Consider the following 23,582-nt stretch of genomic DNA (forward strand, 5'->3'; position numbering starts at 1 on the left):
ATTCATCTGTGATTTCAGGATTCCCTGCAATGCCGCTAGCCAAATAAGGTCATGTGGCCATGGAGACCCTGACTCTTTGTTTACCTTTAGTGGTGAGAACTGGGAGCTGTCATTATTTGTGAGTGAGCGACGGGATCGGGTGTGCTGATGGGTCAGAGGGTTTTTAATTTTAGTCAGCCAGCTGGTGTTGTTCATAATGGTTAACAAGGATCTCTATCACTAGTCAATTTGATTGATGAAGGATTTAGTTAATAGAACTCTTTTTAATTTTCATATAAAGGATTTGTCAAACAGGATTTGTCAATCTTACTCATTTACATAGTGGTGCAGTATTTGGGGGCCCCCAAGTGATGTCCAGATTCCAATAAGCCCCCACGACAGATTCCCACAACCAACTGGAAAGACCATAAAGGGACAAAGTGCTTTGCCAAGGATTTCCTCCCAGATAATGTACCACACCATGTTGAGGGCATGTGCCTTGGTACAGTTTGGGGAGGGGGGTATGGGTTTGTGTGGAGGTTCCCTCTTGAAATCCATATCAGACCATATTCAAGGATCCCCTGCAGCTTTGTTTGCAAGCAGGAGTAAGCAGCCAGGTGCTGTCATTTACCAGAAATAAAATGCATTTTTTTGTATACATTGTACAGATATTTGACTTCACAAACAGGTTAAGGACATACTCCAGGTACATTATTTAAAGGAATTATTCATTTTAATCTTGCCCTTATTAAAACTGCCATTTCAAACCAAATGGAATTTTAAACTTTTTTGCCTTAGTATATGTTCCCCAGGGAAGTGCCCATGACATTTGTTTGACAATCATTTGCCTATTAGCTTTGAAAATGTTCATTACATTATATTACATGTGGCTGTCTCCAAAGGGGATTGGATTCTGCACCTGAACTTCAGTAATGTTCAGCCAACCCCTTCTGAACCAAACTCATGTGTGTTTGGGTTATTCCTTCTCAGCACCTGTTAAACACTATTTATCTGTTACATTTATGGGTTCTAAATGCGTATGTTTCTTGTTTTCCCCCCAGTTTACCATACCTTATTATTTTTATAAACTTGCAAAACTTTCACAGTGTGGCTTAACTGAGCATAGCATGGTAATTTTACATCTCAAGCTGCAAGCAGGTCACAGGGAAATATACAAAAAGGGCTGAGCATCAGCTGTGTATTTTCCCTAAAAGGTATAGCTCATCGCATCCCTGTCTCATCCTCTACAAATGTCACAGGTTAGTACCAAAAAGTGCCCTAATTCCTAAATCAGCTGCAAGTGTTACTTGGAAATATCTTTAATCACTTTAATTACTCCATTCCATCCTCAATTCAGAAGGTTTTTTTGCAGATACCATATCCAACCCTGCCCCCCCTCACCACCAGCACATACACATACACATTTTCCATTACAAGTAGCTCTGTATGTTTCACTCTTTGGGCTTCTCATTCTGACCAAGGAAAACCAGCCAGGGGATTATTTGAAGACAACTATAAACTTCTGTAAATTGGCAATGATTTTGTTTGCATGATTTCAGGCTTTGCTCGTGTTCCCCTAAATAAGTGCATTCAACTATATGCCTGTTCTTAGATGTTAGATAATAGAAATCTGTGTCATGTATTTGTCTCAAGTTACATTCTGTATAGTAATAATTCTGTAGATTTGGTACCCTACTATAAATTATTTTGTTAAATATGTTAATGCTGTATAGAAAGTATTAATAAGCATGCACTTCTACTATTAGGTAAGTTGTACAGTAAAGGGACTAACTACATGTATGTTGTATAATAAAGGGACGGTCAAACTAGACTGAAGAAATATTTCAGTTTTTGGTTGATGCTGAAGAGTTAAACAACCTGAGTTTCTTGTATCTCTGGAAAATTATTTTGGTGAGAACTTTGTTTCTTGAGTCCCTTGGTTTGTATTTCTGTTGTGGCCATTTTGAGAGGTCCCTGATTTTTCATTCAGGGGATGCATATGGGACAGGTAAAGGTGGGTGGGAACACCCAAAACCCCAGAGAAGATAGGGAATGTGTCAGGAACCATGGCAGAGAGTGCTTACAGTTGCAATTCCCAAAACCTATATGAAGACATGGGCTGACTTAGTCCAGTAGGCCTCACCTATATATAAAATATGACTTTTTGAGTAAAACAGCCTTTTAAAGGAGAGTTTCCCGCTTAAATAAAAGAAAATGAAAATGGTTTCCCCATTTTCCTCTCAGAAATTCAAATGGTGACCTTCCCATGTGGAGCTATGGTTTATACCAATTGAACCATTGAAAAAATATTGCAGGAGACATAAAGTACTCCAGGGAAAAAGCAAAAAACTTTGTGTTGAGGTGGGAGCTAAACCATAAATGAAAAATTTAGCAAAAATATTATTATATGTGGCAGCTCAAACTGTAAAGTACAATTGTACAGTAGCTTGATTTTTTTTCTAGAGTCATACGTACCCTACTTATGGAAAACAGTAGTCCTGGTTTTCCTGTACAAACACCAGTAAAGCAGTATCTTAGTTTCCAGTAAAATAGATGCTCCCAGACAAAGGTTATCAGACTCAAACCCATGGCTGCTGCCAGCATGTAGAAAACACCTGCCATGTTATCAATATCTAGCTGACTGCTCATCACTTCATTCTTCTCATTATGACAGATACCAGTGAGCCACAAAGTCTCTAGTTCTTCCATCTCACCTAGAGAATAAAAAATATTTAGTAGAGTTATTACTGCATAGAATAGATCACCACACGGATTTGTCTAGGAGTTAACAAGGCATAATGAGGAAAACCAAAGAATGTGAATGTGTTTTTGCCTTTAACAGACAATGATGTTTGAATGTATTTTATAACAGTGAGAAGAATTTGCACTACACATAATATGACAATAACATTCTCAGCCTCACCCTGCACAGAGATTATCCAGCTCACAGGACACCAATCTAGATGCCAGAAGTCGGAGATTGATCATCCCTGGGATGATCTCTGCAGTTAACCCTTTACCCAAACAACCAGTAGCTGCCACCACAAGGTTTTAATCAGAATGTACACTGTTCACAGTAATGGTTATAGCAATGATGAACTTTAGGATTTAAGAAATGTCTGTTGCACCCTCTGCCATTCCAGACAGGGATGGAACAGAATTTTATGCATGGTATATTTCTTCAAGATGCAAGAATTTCTTGATTTTTAAATAGAGCAATTAGATACCCAGCTTAACAATTTTAAAATATCGTTTAAATGAAAGTAGAAGAAAAATGGTGCAATAAAAAAAATTATAGAAAAGATATTACAAAAAAAAGTGGACAGCAAAATAAATGGTATTAAAAATGAAAAGTACTTAACAAGTTCCAGTGCAGTGCCCAATTCATTCAGAGTAAGTCCATTTCTGACAGAGCTATTAAACCTAAAAAATTGCCATCAGGGATAACTCCAGGCCAGATTTCTAAATCAATCATATTTTCCTATGACTATTTTTTACAGCAAAACAATCAACATAGCATAAAATCATGATTTAATGATGTCTACATTATATATCTATATGATGTCTACATCAGAAATTATATGGATTGGTTGCAAATTATTCAGGAGATGGAATGTGTCTCATCTGCCTTTCTACCTCATATATATGGGAGTGTTTGGTATTGAATGGATTGTAATTCAGTTCTACATTGAGGAGGATGCTTGTAGCACTTCCTTATCATGATTTATGAATTATGTGTAAATGTTGGGTCTGGCATTTACACAAACTGTTTTATGACAGCTATTAATGCCCTGGCTTTTCAGACCTCTGCTAAGTACTATTTATGTTACTGACAGAAATGTTAGTGGTAATTTTACAACACAAGCTTGGATTAACAGATATTCTGCTAATAGGTTTAATTACCTCCAATTAGCCAGTTATGACATGTTAATTAACAGGCTGTAAAGACCAGGTCAAGATGTTTATGCACACCTGTGTCTATAGCTGAGCTGTTGGAATGTATGATGCCTGCTTGTGTAAGGGGCCGCCCCTAGCACTCCACTGAATAGGCGCCCCCAGCGCACGAAATCTAAGTCCCAGGGTGCTTGTTCACCAGGGCCCCTGATGGTGGGGATGGACTTGGAGCCCCCCCGAGACCAGGTCGTGGCTACTGGGTACGTCCGTCAGTGGTAGTGGTATGCGCCAAGGGCTCCCACGGGAAAGAGTCTGATATGAGGAGGTCAGAAGACCCCACTGCGAGGGATGGATGGATGGATGAGCAAGGTCAGGCGGGCCGGGTCGGTAACAGAGAGGACGGTAAGGTACAAGGCAGCGGGCAGAGAATGGTCGGGTCACACGCCAGGTCAGCAACAGCAGGTCAAATCCAATAGGGGGCATCCAGGACGGAGGTCAGGCAAAGCAAGGGTCAGGACAGGAGAAATTAGCAAGGTCAGGTACAATCCGGGTCAATAACTTACAGGGCACAGGTTCGCAGATTCACAAGATGCAGGAAAGACCAGAAGGCACTGAATGACAGCTCAGGGCCATTTAAATATCCCACTCTGCGCTGCCATTGGTGCCCAGCGGGCGGCCGCGGCTTCTACTGCGCATGCGCGAACTCGAACGCTGCGGCCTGCCCGGACCTAGTGCCCGTGTCCCTGCACAGGGCGGCGCACTTCGCCTGCGCCGGGACTATCGCGGCGGGGATCAAGGAGATCCCTGACAGCTTGTCTCAGGTGTGACTTTAGGCTAAGCCTTCAGTCTTAGGAGATGTCACTGACTTGTGAATTTTGGAAAAAACAAGAGTGACACTCTGTTCAGTATAAGGCTAAGTTCACACTAGCTTTGTCAGCAGGCATCAGACAGGCGTTTGGGAAGCGTTTTTAACGCTTCTCAAATGCCTATGAAAATTCTGCACATGGCAGCACACAGTGCTGTTCACACTGAAACGTTAGCATCGCGTCGCTGCAAAACTGATGCCTCATGTCGAGTCAGGAGGAGTTGAAGCCTCCCATTAAAGTCTATGGTGACGCTTCTCAAACGCCTGGCAAGCGTTTGCGGAGCGTTAATATCATTAAACTAAATTATAGGCGTTTGTGTTGTGGATTTAAAGCTTTGCAAATGCCTATCAAACGCCTCAAAAATGCACAAAAATGCCTAACGCTTGTTAAACGCTATAGGGGTGTTTGGCAGGAGTTAGAAATAAAATCAAGTGTTAACGTAGCCGTACTCTTCATCTTTTTATTCTGTTTGGAGTTCATCAGACTTCATTATTGTCACATATAGCAATTCAAGGATAATGATTTAAAAAGGAAATCCATAATAATGATTCCACTCATCTACCTCCATATGTCACTACAGGATACAGTAGTGATTTGAATGTCAGTATGAGGAATTATTGAAACCAAGTTCATACCACCATGTATGTTAATGTTCATTACAGAAGATATTATGTGCACCTTTTTGGGTGCATTTTTTTTTTGCATTAATGTGCATTTATTTAAATGGACTATCTTATTGCAACACATGATAATGCATGCGTGCTAACACAGTGCAACTCTGTGAACTGGCCCTGAGTGCAATAGGGAACCAGAAGAGTAACACTCTCAGATGTATTGGTTTCTGAACAGGTTTCAGAAAAAGATTTCTCTTCAACAGAGCAGTGTTTCATGGTGTGGACAAAAAGAGAGAGATATTTTGCTTTCTTCTTTTGCAAGGGCAGTGTTTTGGTCAATTTAATTTTCCAGAAAGGGTTGCTTTATTATAAGTAGCTTAAATAAATTGTAAATATGTCTGCAACATTTTAAACTGCATATTCAACAGACGTATCAATGCATGGAAATATATTATTTCAATAAAAGATATGTGGCATTCGCTATTAGGCCTCATGCACACAGGGTGTTTTTGCAGCTACTTTTAGGGGTATCAGGTGGGGTGTTTTTTACTGCTTCTAAACAGCCCTCCGTATTGTTCTATGTGTCCATGCACACATAGACTTTTAGAATCTTTTGGTAGCAGTAACATTTACCAGCAGACAAAAAAAAATCCAGGGTCAGTGCATCCAGACAAGCAGCATCTTGGCAGGAAAAATGCTTGACATGTGTAAACGCGTCTAAACGCACCTAAACGTGTGTTAACTCTAGGCGCGTTAAGCACTTGAGCGTTAATTCCTTTTAATAGCCAGAAAAAATTATTATACTGGCCAATGATACAATGATAATGAATTAACGCCCAAGAGCTTGATGCCTGTAAATGCACCCAAATGCTTGTAAAAGCATTAGACACTTTTACAAGTGCCAGGAGTTTTCTCTGCCAAGACACTACTGCTCCTGGACGTACTGGCCCTGGATTTTTTGTGCATGAGACCTTACTAGTAAAATTGGACCACAAGACTGTATATGTTTGTCTCATTTACCTACCTGCTGTATCTGTACTTGACTTGGTATCCATTTTTTTTTTTATTACAAGTATTTATATAGCACCAACAATTTACACAGCAGTTTATATATTGTGCATTAACATCAGGCTCTGAACTCAAAGAGCTTACAATCTAAGATTCCTAGCTCACATGCATAAATATATGCTAGATCCATTAAATGTATTATTAACTATAGGTTTGTGCATTTATGCATGTCATTAACTTTGTGGCAGCTATGTTTAGAAGAGGTTGTTTTCACTGGAATAAGAACCACTAATTCCTATTATTGATTAATTCATTATCTAATTCCTAGACTAGACCAATAATATAAATTTCAGCTATAACCTTCTGTAGTCTGTGCCCTTTATGAACAGCATGCTTGGTCATGATTGGGTTCTAGGATTTTGTGTTTTATTACTTTACATGCAGTCAAATTGCAGGCTATTCCCTTGGTGCTGAATTACACTTTTGTGTCCCAATACATGACAGCGTATTGCCGTGCATTGCATTACAAAAAAGGTGACATTCAATTTTAAACAAGCTGGAATATGTCAGCAGGCCACATAAAATGAATAGGCTACCTTAACACAATGCATGCTAATGCATGACATAATGCATGTAACAGACCACACGAATATAAATGGGTCCTTAAGAAGTGTACTATTTGTCAATTTGTTTCATCTGTCTGTAATCATAATAAAGAGAAATTTTCACATATCATTAATTTTAAAAAATGTTTCTATGCTAGGTAGGAGAATAGGTCATTCATCGCATGCATTTATATCAAATAATCCAAATGTCTCAGGTTTTACCTCAAATATGTGCCAGCTGACATTTAGAAAAAAATCAAATACTTTTGAGAAAAGAAATATCATCTGTTAAAAAAGACAATATGGAATTTACAAGACTCTAGAACAGGTTGGACGTGCTAAAGCGAATGTGTTGAGGTGCACTTTATGCATTGGTTGATGTGTGTTCACATCCATTTTTGTAACGTGTTGTATTGATGTGAATTTATTTACATGTCGCATTGATGTATCAGCTATATTGTTCACAGCAGGAGAGAAAATAAAGTATAATTATTTCCTTAGCATGTGTTGCAGCATGCTGCAGTGAGTTGTAATGTGTTGTAGAGTATTGTGCCTCTCTTAAAAGCAGCATGTTCTATTTTCACCCAGCACATACCAGTGTAATGCATTGGTGTGAACTGAGCCTATTGCAAAGAACTGATTTTGCATTTAGCCTGTCTTTAAAAATGCATCTCAATGCAGTCCATTGCATGTGGTGGGCCAGGTCCCTTGTGGACATTTTATTTTTATGAGAAATGTCCTCTTTTAAGATTAATATTTTTGCAGATTTATTTATCAGTCTGTGTAAATAAATATACTGAAGATAGAATTACAAGAAGAAAAAAGAATTGTACTGGAAGCTACCAGTGACACTTCTGAATCTATTAAAATACACTTTTGAGATATCTGGGACTAGTTCTCACCAGTTCAGTTAATTGTTTTGAAAAATGTTACATTCTTGAATGCACAGGCTATAACTGGCTATTGACATTTTCAATTAATAACACCAGAGATGGTTGATCCAGGGAATATCCTATTGCCTTAGGAGATCAGGAGGGATTTTTTTCCCACAATGGAGCAAATTGGATTAACTGTAGGCATAGGGTTCTGTATATGGCGGTTTTCAATTTATGTATGTTTTTTTTTCAATCGGTTGAACAAGATAAACTTGTGTTCTTTTTTACTTGACTAATTATGTAGTTATAATGGGTCAGTTAGTAGTGTATCTTTTCTGGCATTTTGTTGTTCCTCAATTTTAAAAAAAGCATCTTTGATGGCTTTGTTCACAATGCTATGGCCAGTTAAGTCATTTTACCTCTTGTCTCTTTCACCTCTTGTTAACCACATTAGCATATGTGCAGCAGCAAAGAGATTGGTCCTTAACATCCGCACGCCACACATTTGTGTTCATGGTGGCTGTTTCTGTTTCTTTGTGAGAGTGTGCTTTTCATTGACAGCTCATGGTCTCTAGTTATAATCAGGCACTGGTGGTATGGACATTTAATTATTTCTTGTTGCTTTACTTGTCTCCTTGTATTTCTTCCTTTTATTCCTTCAGTCAATACCTCTTTTGCTTTTATTCCTTCTTTCAACATTTAGCACATTTTAAATGTTCTTTTTAGATTGTGTGATGATCGTTTTCAACTAGTTGGATACCTGTATATAATAAGGGCATGTCGCCACTTTGTATCCAAAAGGAAAATGTTCCTTAACATCAGGTTTCTATCAAAAGGGTTTCAGCATCATACAAAACAGGAAACAAGCACAATCTCCTGTATTTTGGTCCACTTAACCCTTCGTCTGATTCAGCACAGACACCAACTTTCTCTCAGGCATCAGCCTGGTAAAGACACAGACTACTCCATTGCCTCACGGGTGCCTCCGGGTGCACTGAGATTTGAGCTTCATTTAGCTCATACACAAAAAGACCCAAGCACAGGTGCATAATTAGTGGGAGCTGGTAACAGGACAATCAGGACTAGAGCCTTTATCCCACCCAAAACTCTGCAAATATTCAGTACCCCAGAACTCAGAAAAAAAGATAACAGCATACTGAGTTTAAAAGTAGGAAAATTTTGGTGCTCGCGTAGCTGCTGCCTCTGAAGTTGTCAATTTATTTGCAGTGTTGCGAGGTAAAGTATCAAAGTTTATGACATTTCTGGGAAAACGTAGTCTGATGAGTAGAAGCATGGTCGACATGGTTAACTAACCGAAAGAGGCAAGAGGACATTGTGTAGTATTGTGAACCAGAATAAGAAAACAACTGCTGCAAATGTGACTACAGAGTTCAAAAACAGTGCAGAGGAAACTCCATAAACAAAATATTCATGGGCGAGCTGCAATTGCCAAACCACTAGTGACTGACATTAATCAGAAGAGGAGAGAGTGGTGCAACACCTATAAACCATGGACTATCGATCTATGGAAGTCTGTAATATGATCTGATTAATTGAGCTTCACACTGTTCCCAACCACCAGACGTGTTTACGTGTGGTACACCATCCCCAGCTTACGACCAGGACTGTCTTGTGCCACCAGTAAAGCAAAGTAAATAATGGTTTGGGCAGCCATATGTTGGCATTCTGCAGGCCCCATCGTCACCTTGAAAAGTAGAGTAACTGCCAGTGACAAGGTACACATTTTGGCTGACCATGAGCACATGGTGCAGGCATTATTTCCTGAACACAGCACCATTTACCAAGACGATAATGCTCTGATTCACACATCTGGTGTTGTCAAAACGTGGTCTGTCAAGCATGCAGATGACATCTCACATCTTCCCAGGGCGCCACAGTCACCAGGCCTCAATATCTTAAAACCACCATGATACATTTTGGAAAACAAGGTTCAAGCTCTGTTTTCAGCATCTCTGTGAGAATTGGAACAATTTTGCATGAAGAGTGGTATCATGTTCCATTATCTACCATCCAAGACTTATATTTGTAAATTAACAGGAGAATTCAAGCTTTCTTAGATGCCAAAGGTAGTCCAACACCATATTAAGTAACAATTTTATTCATTTATCTGTTGTTTCCATAATTTTGTCTATTCCCTGTAAATATGCAGTGTGTGTGTGTGTAGGGGGGGGGGGGGGCGCCATCAAATCTATTATAAAGTCTGAAAATTGCAAACTCTAATGTAGTGCAATGCAGTTGTAAAATAAAAATGAAAGTACAGTTTGGAAATTACAATAGTTGTTTGAACAATTCTTGAGAAGTCCAGATTCCACCAAACTGGTCTCTACATACTACTCTACCCTTGCTAACATCCCTAGAGTCAGTTACCAAGAGGTCCAATTCAAATAGTTCTTGTCTGCTCTTCAGACCTCTAACCAAGTCTGGTTAGAATTTGAGGATGCATATAAGGGCTCAGTGATTTCTTCTAGGAACAAAGTAATACAACTGAAGCTATTCCATTGCAGTTACTTTACACCTGCTAGATTGCACAAAATGAGTCTGTACCCTTCTGCAATTTGCTTCCAGGTATGCTGCTGATTTTCCACTACTTCTGGATCTCCTAATCTGTCCAAAACATTTGGATAAGTGTTAATGACTTTATCTCCTCAGCTCTGGGACTTCCTAATATTTCCTCTCCTATGTTTTAGTTATTATTGGAAACTTATCAATTTCTAAATGCTAAAGTGCTATTATGTACAGTCTAATTTATGTTAGGAAGATGATCCTTTAATGGAAGGATTTATTCTAGTGAGAATACTTTGATTTTTGAATTTAGTTCTCTGTAGGTTGATAATTTTCATTTCCATCAAATGATGGGGCATCCTTACACTCCTAACACATTACCAAGTCCAAATCAGTATACACATCCAGCATGGTATTTTTCCCCATTGAGATCTGATTTGTTTTCAAAGTGTTCCTTTAAATTTTTTGAGCAGTGTATATTAAAAACAAATACTGATATAAAGCCAGGGAATAAAAAAATAAAAAGGAAGTCAAACAGACAAATTAGAAGTGCAATGAAAGTATTCAGATTATCCATATTGTAGTAATTTTGAAGTAGACTAATAGGTCAGCAGAGATGCAGGTGCCAAAAAAGCAACAATCTAATCAGGCATAATATAGAGAACATGCACATAAAGAGGGAAATTCAAGGTTAAGTTAGTAATATCTGATGATGGACAGTCCATGTTTCCCATTTTATAGAAAACAGATGCATCAGTGCAGGGTCCTTTCCATTAACGTGATGATATCAATCCAATGCAATATTAAGGACTATGGAGGATTTCCAGTGTAGTGCAATAGCCCATAATGTTACTACACAAATAGTGTGAATCAATTTCTCCTATCTATGCAATATTACTGAAATTGGCACACCAAGAAGGCACATTTTCATTATCAAATTCAGGTGAGTGAAGAGACTGCAGCAGAAATTTTGATCCAGACCCGGGAGAGATGTTCACAGTCTCAAAATATCTGCCTAAAAGAACCCCTAAGCAGACAGTCTCAGAAGCACACCTCAGAGACCCCAAGATAAATAGCATGAAGTATAGAGGGTGTATAGTACCATCTTGTGAGTAGTTTAAAAGCAGCTATGCTGTGTTTTTGGTTCATTATGTGCTCAGTAAGATGCTATTGAGAAGAAATGCAGTTTTAGGTCACTAAAAAATGTAATTTTAGGTCACTACCCCTCCTGACTGAAATACTAATTATTTAATCCAGGGCCCCATTAGTTTAAAGGATGCCACTCTGTGCTGATTATAGTTTTGTGAGATGTGTGAAATTTCAGGTCACACTTGTGATATTGGTGCTGACAGCTAGGGATGTGAAGAGAATAAACCTGACTGAACTGTGGGGTTGTGAAGTGGCATAGGGATGAGGTCTCTTGGGAAGGGTGTGGGGGAGGATAGTCATTAACCCCTTAACATTAACCCCTTAATACACCATTTAAATCCTTGACTCAGCCTTATAAAAATGCTGTGATTAGAGATTAGAAATATAAATAGGACATCTGGTCTCTTTAATTATATATTCGGGCTAAAATCATCTCTATACAATTGCATGGCTCCTGCTAATCATTTAGGATATACACATTTCTTAACAGGATGGACGGAAAAGTGAGTGCATCACTTACAGAATTCCAGTAATGACATTAATTGCGGAAGAAAACATATCATTAAAAGAATTAGAGAAATTCCTGAGAGTGCACAGAGACTTCAGTCTTTCATGATAATTGTGAATTTGGGAGATTTCTTTTTTTTTTTTTTAAGAAAAAAAGGTTGAAAGGGTATGGTAAATTTGTACAGTAATAAAAATAAATTACATTAGATTTTAATGACAGCAAGGTGAAGAACTATGATTTCTTTTTTTTTCTTTTTTTTAAATAGAGACATAAGTTGTTCCTGGGGGATTAGGAAGGCTCTGTTCGGGATACCTCCTAGAACATGAAGTCATATTTTCAGTATATAAAAGTAAAAATAATCTGCGCTAGAGTGTTTAAAAGAAAAAGCAGCCACTAAGCAATTGTGATACCAATAGCTAGAAGAAAAAAAACAAAAAGCAGTACTAAATCACATTAATATCAAGTGTACATAATTAGCATCCTATATGTGAATATATTGTAGCAACACATACACCAAGGAATTAAATTAATCCATATAATACATATATCAACAAGTGAAAAATAAAGTCCCAAAGTGAACAAAATTTAAAGCAAAGTCCTTTCACAATCCAAATTCCACTTCTTGTGGAAAAAAAGTGCTCATCCACCACCAAGTGACACCATTAAAGAGCCTCTTACCAGATGATGTGGACCATTAAGTTATAAATGATCTTAAACACTTAGAAAAAATACCATAGCCAACGATTCTCCAGATATATGGTCTGTCCACCATCAGGATCTCTCTTCCAATATTGGGGCTTAACCTTTCACAGATCGTGGCTTGGCCTGCTTCCTCCTGGACATGAGCCCAACTGCTCCCAACTCTCCCTACTTCTAATCAGCTGATCCCTCCTGCAGAAAGCTCTTGTGCCTTCCTTTGACTTATCAATAGGAAGTTGAAGTGTGGGGACACTCTTCATATAATTTTGACTGTGAAAGGAATTTGCTTTAAATGTTGTTCACGTTGGAACTATATTTTGCACTTTTTGATATATGTATTATATGCATTAATTTAATTCCTTGGTGTATATGTTGTTATATTCACATATAAGATGCTAATTAGGTACACCTGACATTAATGTGATTTAGTGCTGCTTTTTGTTTTTATATTTTAAGTATAGTTTGGGAATTAGTTCTACTGTCAATTTGAATCACAATATTCACAATGTTTTGACAGTTATCATTGATAATGGCATAATGATAGTAGTTCCTAAATAGTCTTGTTTAGGATGGGAAACATGAAGTGGGGGGAAAAAACTACTTTTGCTTTGCAGGTTAAAATAATAGTTTTCCTGTAAGCATATTAGATTGCAGTATAAGGATCATTGTTACAAGTTTTATAGTCCTGGGACTGTATGAATGATGTGCACTTAATGTGTCATAGGCATTATGCATCTCTTGATATGGCCATTTTCACTGGGTTTGTTTGACAATCTAATATCTATATTAGATATTAATGTTGAGTGTACATTATTTTTATTGATATTGACTTGAAATTAAAACCCGGGAGAGACTGTGAGGAGGTGGTCTTCTACTATTCTTCCTCACTTGTGAATATAGACTTAAAAAAACTGATGTTAACCATGAAAAAATTAGGCGGTCATCAATTTTGGACCATAAATGTAAGTCAGGCTTTATGCCTGGCTGGTCAGTATATAAGAACATAAAACCGTTATTGATGGTATAACAATACATCTACAATTTAAATATACAACAAAGGAACAGAGGAATGATCTCCTTGCTATCGTATTCTCAGCAGACACCAAGAAGACTTTAAATATTATTTATTGGAACACATGGAGGCGTGGCTTGGCATACAGAGCGTTGAGATGTGCTGAACATCAGCTCCCGGCTTTCACAGACTTTCTACCTGTTTCTGGCTGGCACAACCACCTGATTTTTGCCTTGATGGGGAGACAACAACTACAGGAAGAGAAACAGTCAAACAGCGGCCCTCCTAACAGGGAGATCGATCATTTTTGTACAAGATCCAACTCCCCTCACAAGGACAGGCAAGCTTCCAAGATGGCTCTGGCTTCTTCATTCCCTGTTATCTCAGAGCGACATTCACCAACCCAGGTGAGCTCTCGAGGCCGCACACCATCCACAGGGTCTGACAGGCTCTCTACCTACTCCCGTAGCCTTTCACAAACATCTGCTTGCTCAAGGGAGGGCTGGGATATGGAAGCTTATATTAAAGTTCTGCCAAATAAACTAAACTTTGAACACTATGTGAGATGGATGGAGCAAGAAATAGCTGATCTGAAAAAAGATCTGAGGTTACACATGGAGAAGGTAGGAAAAATGACTGACAACTTTGTACATTATCTACAACCACATGAGGAAATCCTAAATAGCCACACTTATCTGATACAGCAGTTAATGTATCAGCAGGATGATATTGAAAACCGCAACAGGTGCAACAATATACGGATCCATGGGACCCCTGAGTCTATCATTGCTAAGGAGCTAGACCCCACAGTCACAACTATCTTTATTGAGCTACTGCACAAGCCTAAAGACACTCTCAGAAATTGACTGGATACATAGAACCAAAGGTCCTGGAAACTCAGATCCTGCTTTCACTTGTGATGTCTTATGCCGGATCCATTTCTGTAAGATTAAAGTGGACATCAAGTACGCTGCCAACACTCTGGATACTATCCTTTTTAATATAACTCTGGCCATGCTGCTACCTGATCTTTCTTGCCTGACCCTATCTGTGAGTGCTTTGAAACCACTCAGGTCCTCCTAGACTGCCACATGAAATAATACATTGGGATTCTCCTTCCAGCTCAGGGTGAATCATGAGGGTAAGTCTTCTATCTTACCGTACCCTCCCCAATATGCTGAGCACTTTTGAATTGCCTCAGATTGCCTTACCAGATTGGCAATTTGCTCCTACCACTCTGGGATTTCCTTGTGTTCCACAGTGGCAGCACCAATCCAAGAAGAAGAGACTCCGCTCTGCTTTACAAAAGGCCCCTGAAGACTTGCTCATATCTTCATATCTCTCATGGATTCTGTCCCCTGAACCTACATTGTTCTTCAGGATGATTGATTTCTGCCCTTTTCAGCTATAGGGTCTGTTGCACTATTTGACTTGCCGATACCAGATAATTATTGCCTCATTTAGCATACTCATTATTCCATGGAAACTGTCCCCTTCCTTGGTTCTTCAGTGACCTAATTACTAATGCTATAATGTTAAATTGTTAAGCTCATTGTTATTTATGGTTCCTTTTTGTATTTTTTTATTTCTTACCCTCCTTCCTTCTCCCAATGTTCCTACCCTCTTCCCCCGCACCTTTTTCCCCTTTCTCCCCTTCCCCTTCTTTTTTTCTTTCCCTCCCCCGTTTTTTTTTTTGCCTCTCAAAAACTTTTCACCCACCATTAACTACAGTATGAGGCTTGTTTATATATGTTTTCTTTATAGCCTGATTCAGGAGCCACTTCATGTGACTTCCACGACCTCCCCTTAGGCTTTTCAGTGCTAACCGAAATTAGCTGCACTGCAGTTACATAATGTTATTGTGGCCTTTCTACATGCCTATTTTATATTTGTTATACCAATGCAGAGGTCGGGACACCCCCCCCCGGATATTTTTTCTGCCGGGTGAGGGCCTTCCCTCCCTTCCAGAATTCCTGCCACAGGTAATCATCTTACTGATTTTCTATATTCTTAGCTTATTTTCGTTCCCTTTTTCTCTGTTTCCTGCTTTCTTTCTATATTTTTCTGGCATACTTCGGTGGGTTTCCTAGGACCAGGTTTTGCTTCTGACTCCTTTCCCTAGATGGAAGATAATACGTTTCTCTCCTTGTTCTCCCTCTACTGTCCTGGATTCAATAGCCCAGAGAAGAGAAAACAGGTTCTTTATCATTACATTCTACTTCTTCAGGAAATTCATTTCCATTCAGAAAAAATACCTAACATTAAGAATACATTCTTCCCTACAGGGTATCACAGTATTAATCCTCTTGCTCGAACCAAGGGGGTATTTATTGCATTTTACTGCTCCTTTTCACCTGAAGTGCTGGACACCCTAACAGATCCAGCAGAACACTTTATCTTCTTGGAACTAAACATATCTTCTTTTGTTTTTAGAGTTGTTAAGTACCCATGAGTAGAGACGAAGATGCAAAGCAGGTCAATGCCTACTCACCTTCCAGCTGTCTATTATGGACACAGCCATAACTCTGTAAGCCAAAAATGGAGTTCCTGCTACAATCTACAGAGCCACACTCATCTCCAACCATGCTGGCTACAAAGCAGACTCTGAAGTTTTGGGAATACTGCTTGTTTGACCATACATTATGGCCTCTTAATTCAGGAACACTCTGCAGCACTGTTAAAAGAATCTGTGGCTCCATAACTCGCTCTTCCAAATACTGGTAATATAGGAGGAGAATGAAAACAGCAATAATAATCATAATCTGTTGGTACCAAGGGCCATCACATCAATCCAACCAGCAGATAATAACAACTACTTGAAAAATCTCTTTCAAAGAGATTTCCCTTGACAACCCAGAGAAGCATTATTTCATGGACAGAGTTCTCATAGGTCCCTGCTCTCACAATGCCCAGACACAATTCTGCACCATCATTTTAATTAAACAACATAAGTTATTGTTCGAGTCACATTACATTTCTCAAAGTACAACTTTCAGGTATTTTTAACATTTTAAATATAATTACAATTACATTGATGAAGCACAGCAAACTTTGTCCAGCCACCAGATAAATTGTGAAAAAATTGTTATTGTGAACTGGCTTAAACCTACTTGTAGCCTTGGTCTGTTGAACATTCTGGGGAACGCTTCTTCAGAAAGTGTACAATCATGCTGCAAACTTTCTTACTTTTCTTTACTTTTTTATCGTTGCCTCAATTTCTCCTACTTGTATTCTTACATATCTCACCCCCAGCAAATAATATTTAGAAGATACTGTAACTGTCTTTTGGCAAACTTAATGTGTCCTCAACACTATTCTCTGGGTTCTAGAGCTTGAGGCCCCTGCTGAACTATGATCACCATCTTTTCCTTAAACACCAAGGCCTTAAATCCCCTAAAAAAAAAGCTATTTGACTTTATATGTATTCACAAAATGCTAACTAGACATTTTTTTTCTTACTAGAGACTCATTACTTATCTCTTATCCCAACATGCCCTATCATGTTCCCAGCATCTGCAGTTTAAATCAGCAGAAGTTGAGATATTGATCAATAACACATTATTTTTTATATTTAGTCGTATTTGAATCACAATAGGAAATATTTAATACAGAAAGACAACTTTATGGGCAAGGACCTGGTTATTGTTTCCTTACGTTTTCCAAATGAAAATATAACATTATTTCCTAAAAATGATACTCCAACAAATAGATGCACTTAAGTGTCTTAGTGTCCTGCTTGGTGGGGATTTTTATCTCCTCTTAAAGATAGAAATCTTCTGGTTACACCAATGTCTTTTTCTGGAACTAGAGATTTTAAAGAACATTTTGAGACATACTAAAACGCTATCATCTATTGCACTCTTGACAAATTCAACACCCAGTTATATTTTTTTTTCCTACATTAGGTAAAGATTTTACCAAAATTAAATGGTTGTAATTGTAGCACCCTCCAAAGTAGGATGCTAGGTAAATTAAGTTTTTTGCTCCTTTTGTAATCAAGGGAGAAGTGATTATTTGGCCTGGTGTGATTGCTTCCTTCTGCCTCTAGAAGAAGCTTACAGATCTTAGAGCTGAAGATTTAAAATAACCACCCTGAATATTTATAAGATTCCAGCCAATCCCTGGAGAGGAGTGTCCAGAAAGTGGCTGCAATTGTGATAAATAGTCTGAAGCACTGAAGAGCAGAGTTCTTTCATCCCAGAAGGGTTTCAGAGCAAGAGGGGCTGCTACTTTCAAGCAGCCCATGGTTTCTGCAGATGCTTTAGAGGCCTCAGCAGTATCAGGGCTGAGGGCCTGGATGGACCTTGCTTTGAGCTGATTGTAGAACTTGACCACAGAGGAATTAGAGAGATCTAGAGAGGTGCCATCTCACTCACTGGATTGTGTCTGGAGGAAGCAGGTAGGAGGCAGCTATACTAGGTACTTGTGAGTAAAGATCCTAGACTGATCTCTGCAGTTGCGTATCAGTGCAAGGTAACCAGATGGTTCAAGACCCACTATTATCAAAGGAGTCCCTTAAACATTATGTGCCAAACATTTTGCAGTATCCTATGACCTAACCCCCTCTTCTGTTAAAGTTCATTAAGCAAAAAACTACAATAAACTACAAAAAGGCATCCCCTAGACTAGTTCACTGGAGTCAGAATGTCTAGACAGGTGCATAGGTGCCTAGCAGCCTTTGTACTATTAGGGAAAACCCAGCTTTTACCAGCAGCCTCTACTGAGGTAGTGCTACATAATTACCACTTTTCTTTTATTTAAGCTGAAGAAAACTGAAATTGACTTATTCATTTGGTCTGACCTTGTCCCAATGCAATGAAATGTGAAATTTTCCAGCTCTAGTCTTTTCCATCCTTCTGTACACTAACTGTGGAAAACCATGTCTCACTAGTTACAAGTTTCATTTATCTAGGCTCAAATGTTTTGTTATAAACATTATGAGCCATGTTTCAAGAAAACCATTGGACTTTCAATTGCTAAAAATAGACCCTCTTAGATGATTATATCTTCTATCTTTTATAGCTTATATATTATACAGCTAAGATGAATTTGAGACAAAAGAAAACATTTCATATTTTCTAAATCATCATAGTTCAAAAGAAAAGCACTCAAGGACTTATACAGAATGGTATCTACTATTTACCATATACTTAAAGATGTATTAAACCCAAAATTGTAATAGTGGCGCTTACCAAGTAGATGTGGTAGCTTTATTATTATTTTAGGCTTGTTTCCATGTGTTTTCACCTAGTGATCTGGCCAGTAACACACCTCCAGTATTAGAGTGCCCCCACTCTGGATGAGGAAACACATGGGTACCTTTGGGCAGCTACAGCTGAGAGCTACACACAGAAGGTTTTTCACCTTTAATGCAAAGAATGCATAACGGTAAAAAAAGCTTCTGTCTCTAGAACCACTTTAATCTGTGGAGAGGGGAGTATTAGATGCATTACCAGATTTAGATATTCCACAAGATTGAAGCTGAATTCAAGCTCACACTTTATAAGCAGTAACAGGTTTTCCTTTTGGGATAAAGGTTTTCCATGAATAAAAGCTGATCATTATATGCACCTGTATCAGCAGTAAATGGTTTGTCTCAAGTCTGTAACTGCTACAGCTGCAGAATAGCTTTTTCTGTTGAAAAACAACAGACTTACTGGCCAGATACCGGGTGAAAATAAAGCAAAGAAAGCCTAAAAAAGAAAATGAATGCAACCACTGCATTTAAGAATTGGTAGGTTGCAATAAAATAAATGTATTCTTTTGGGTTTAATATTACTTTATGTTCCTGAAACTCAATAATGTGTGATAAAACACTCATATATGGGCAACTATAAAGTGCAGTTTATGCCAAAATATCACAAGAACATTGGCCTGACATCTGGGAGTATGTACAAGGAACATCTACCTGTACTCTCATAAGGGAGAATATTTACAGTATAAAGATATGTTTATATGGACATTACATCATATCCTGTATATCCTGACACCTCCTCTCAGTGTTAGAGAGAGTGTGTCCAGACTAGGAAATCATCTTGTTCTAGCAGTGAACTACAACTACATAGAAGACCATTCATAGATGTTCCTTTTGAATCTGCACATTTGCACTTTCTTAAAAAACCTCTGTACAGGGCTTCCGGTTCCAGCAACGTATAGAGAGGAGGTAGGCACTGACAGCTCCCGCCATGCTCCTCAGTAACAGGATTTAAAAACTGGTGAGTGCCCAGGAATACACCTCCCACCTACCAGCCACATACCAGAGGAAGTTCAGGAACCCCATGGACAGGTTCATGGTATGCGCGCTCCTTCAATCCATTTCCACCTCTCGACAGCCTTCAGGGGAGATGGCGCTCACTGCAGCCAATATGTCAACTGCCACCTCCACAGCTATTGCATGGCTCACACAGACCCAGGGAAAGCTTCAAGAAAAGCTGGAAACCGCTCACAGTGAAATAACTTGCGCATTATAGGCCTGCCAGAATCCTTCACAGCTGATATGCTTGTCAATTTGTGTGCCAAGACTATCCGAGAGCAGATAGGTCTTCGCTGACTCTGTGTGGTGGAATCAACATCTGAAATCTCGCTCCAAAACTCGGTCAGTGATAATTCACTCTCTCAACTATGCTGACAAGCACGACATCTTGCAAAGGTTCTGGAGGGCACGTGACCTCACTGTTGAAGACCACCCACTCTTACATTTCGCTGATTACTGCATTGAGGTTATGCGCCAACACAAGGCTTTTCCTCCATCTTCTCTAATCTTCATCACAATCGCATCAAGTTTACCCTGTCTTCTTCTGCAGTTCCAGATATTCAACCTCTCATGGGAGAATGCATGTCCTTTACTTCTCCTTCTGAGGCAGAGTAATACCGTAATACCTCAGCTGATTTAGCTATGGACCAAGGGGATTCTTCCCCTCTACCTTCTTTTCCTCTCTCAAGAGCATCATCTTCATTGTCACAGGATCACAAAGCCCTCAAAATCCTCCTTACAAGCTGGTCCATTTTGGACCTAAAGATAGAAACTCTGTGAACCATTGACTTTGGTTCTTCTGCGTATTGCTTCTACCCAACAGAGGACTCAAAGAAGTTTCTTTGTACCTGTCTATTTGTGGCCTATCCCTACACAGGGGTTTCCTCACTAATCCATTTCACTGCTATGGGCCTTGCCTCTCCTGGGTAATCCCAGGCTGCTAATGATAATACCCTTTGAGAACCAGTGTCTTATTCCTTACCCTGGCTTTTCTCCTTTTTTGCCATCTAGCTTCTGATACAGGAGCTTTGATCCCACCCACCCTTTTTTTTTCTTTCCTCCTCTTTCTCTTCCCACCCCTTCTGCCTCTCTCCCCCTCCCCCCAACCTCTCCCTCTCCTCCCCTTTCCCTCCCAGGTCCTCCCTCTATGAATTAATACATAGAGGAGCTCTTTCTTAGCAGGAGTGCTATGGAGAATAGCTCCATGTTCAAAAAAATGAAGACCACAATGTTTGTTAGGAGGTTTTCCCTCATGGTTATCCTTGCTCTATTTGTATTGTTAATTGATTGTTATTTTGTTCATAAGTGTTTACCTTCTATGTTATAATTCTAAACTTGATGGAGCAATGCTTGATGTGGTGTTGCCCTTTTTTTTGCGCAACTTCATCATCTCTCACTACAACTGACATGGCTCCATCAGAAGATGGAGATCACCTAAAAATAATGTACTGGAATGTGAAGGGGCTCCGCTCGCCAAATAAACAAATGCAGGTTTTACAACATTTTAAACGTTTGGGGTCTGATGTTGCTCTTCTCCAAGAGACCGATCTAGCTGCAGATGATCTTCCTCATCTTTGCAAGCTGTGGGTTGGGGAAATCCATGGATCTCCGGCCATAGGGTGCAAAGCGGGAGTAGCCAATATGCTTCATAAAAATCTACGCCATACCCTGAGCTCAGTCAAAATTGATTCAGGGAGCCACAAACTGACATTGGGAATGCCCACAGATTTCAACATTTTGGGACAAAGTCCTGACATATATAGCTAAAGTTCATGTGATGAAAGTCCCCAAGAACCCTATGCTATGTAACTTTGGATTGGAAAACCCAGTGGCGTCAGCACCCCCCAACACAAGCCATTATTTCTATCCTTGGACTCACATTTGCCTTTTGGTGGCCTGCAAGACAATCCTCCAAGCGTGGATCCAGCCCTCATCTCCACATATATCAATGGTCAAACAGGCCCTAGTGTCCTTGATTGCTATAGAGAAATTGGATACTATTGTCCAAAACTTTAAATCTACTTGACATTTCATTGGCAGATGGAGACTATTAATGGAATTATCTTTCTCCCTAATGGAATTGTCTCCCCGCAAGCTACCTTTCCTCTACTACTAGTACCGAAAAGCTGAGCTCACCAACTCCCTGGGTAAACTGCAGGTAAACGCAAAGCCAAAGTCCTTTGCCCACTCCTCCATTCAATCCTCAATATCCTGAAGCCTTCCTAATCAATAGCTCTTTTCAAGTAGCTCACGGTCTATTCATGTCAATTAGCTACTTATGGGTGTACCTATTTGTTTCACTACAACATATCTTACACTGTTTTGCTTCCACTTCTAAGGGTCATTTAGTAGAGCTCTACTCAGTCATGCCCATGTTGCTTATTGGTATATACCATTATATTTAATTATTTCTACTACAGATTGTTCACTTGTTTTCTTATACTGTGAAGGTGATTAGGCTCTTCATCTGATGCCTTCGCACAAGTTTTGTTTGAAACCCCCTCTGTACCATACAAGATCACACTCTCAAAACTTGATTAATTGCATAGTAGCTGGATATGAAATATCTCATCACTGGAAACAACCAACTCAAACTGGCCACTGGTAATTTAGGTATAAAATAGATTTTCTCATGGCACAACTAAAATACATTGGCATGTCCATAAACAAAACATGAAAACTGTGCTTTTCCCATTTTCAAGCTCCATTTTCCCATCACTCACAGCTATAACCTATGGATACAAAATGAGCAGAAAGAAAACAAAAAGGGGAAAAAACAAAAAGGAAACCATTACAGATTCACTCAAACTGTAAAAATGACTGAAACTAGGTTAATGGGAAAGTTTATGTGTGTGTACCTTGTATGAACATGAAATACTCTTTACCTGACCCTTGTACAGAACTTATATGGTTTATTACTGAATAATGATGACACAATTAGGACTACCATTTAACAGAAAAGACAAAACAGAGCTTGTTAATGCAGAAAGTTAATTTTCAAGAAGATACTAAATAATTACAAAGAAATTAATAAAATATTTCTATTTCTTAGCAACCATTCATTTTATTTTTATTTGCGTAACCAGGATGAGGAACCTATTGTAACTGAAAAAAAAAATACAAAGCTAAACTAAACAATACATTTACTTTAATGGTGTAATAACTCATAACTTACCATCTCCAACAAACTGCAGAAGAGCTAAATCAATAGGCCGTTTCCACCGAGAACCTTTTTGGAGGGCAATTCCATAACCTGTTGTAGCAAAAATATAACCACTGCCTATTGTTACAAGCTTGCAACCTTCATCCCTTCCCGCCATGTAATTAAGCACTGCTGCATCATAGATGAAGGCATCCAACTTTCTGAAAAAGAAAACAGTAGACCAGACAGAATGTATGAGAATGATGATTACATTACTTGCATTTATACAGAGTAATACAAACGTGGTCTGTAATAATGCTATCAGAATAACGTACATCCCAGGGGCAGACTGACCATTTGGGCACCCGGGCACTGCCCGGATTCAGTAGGGGGCCCCATGAGATGCCCCTGGTACCTTTCATAGACTTTTTTGGCTGTGATTTGAGTGTGGGCAA

General features: G+C 39.0%; 1 protein-coding gene across 2 annotated transcripts in view; it reads right to left on the minus strand.

Annotated features, from left to right (window-relative positions):
• The window catches only part of GRIN2A (glutamate ionotropic receptor NMDA type subunit 2A), a 933,223-nt gene that overhangs the window by 6,653 nt on the left and 902,988 nt on the right, over positions 1-23,582 (minus strand). For both annotated transcript variants that reach the window (XM_089678228.1, XM_089678229.1), the window contains exons 12-13: positions 23,161-23,348; positions 2,455-2,693 (exon numbers count right to left, since the gene is read on the minus strand). In XM_089678228.1, the coding sequence (XP_089534354.1) occupies positions 2,455-2,693; positions 23,161-23,348 (427 nt within the window). The remainder of the gene's footprint in view (positions 1-2,454; positions 2,694-23,160; positions 23,349-23,582) is intronic.

This window comes from Staurois parvus, unplaced genomic scaffold (genome assembly GCF_062004578.1).
Source record: "Staurois parvus isolate SC_StPar_1 unplaced genomic scaffold, SC_StPar_1.0 ptg000200l, whole genome shotgun sequence".
Classification (NCBI taxonomy): domain Eukaryota; kingdom Metazoa; phylum Chordata; class Amphibia; order Anura; family Ranidae; genus Staurois; species Staurois parvus.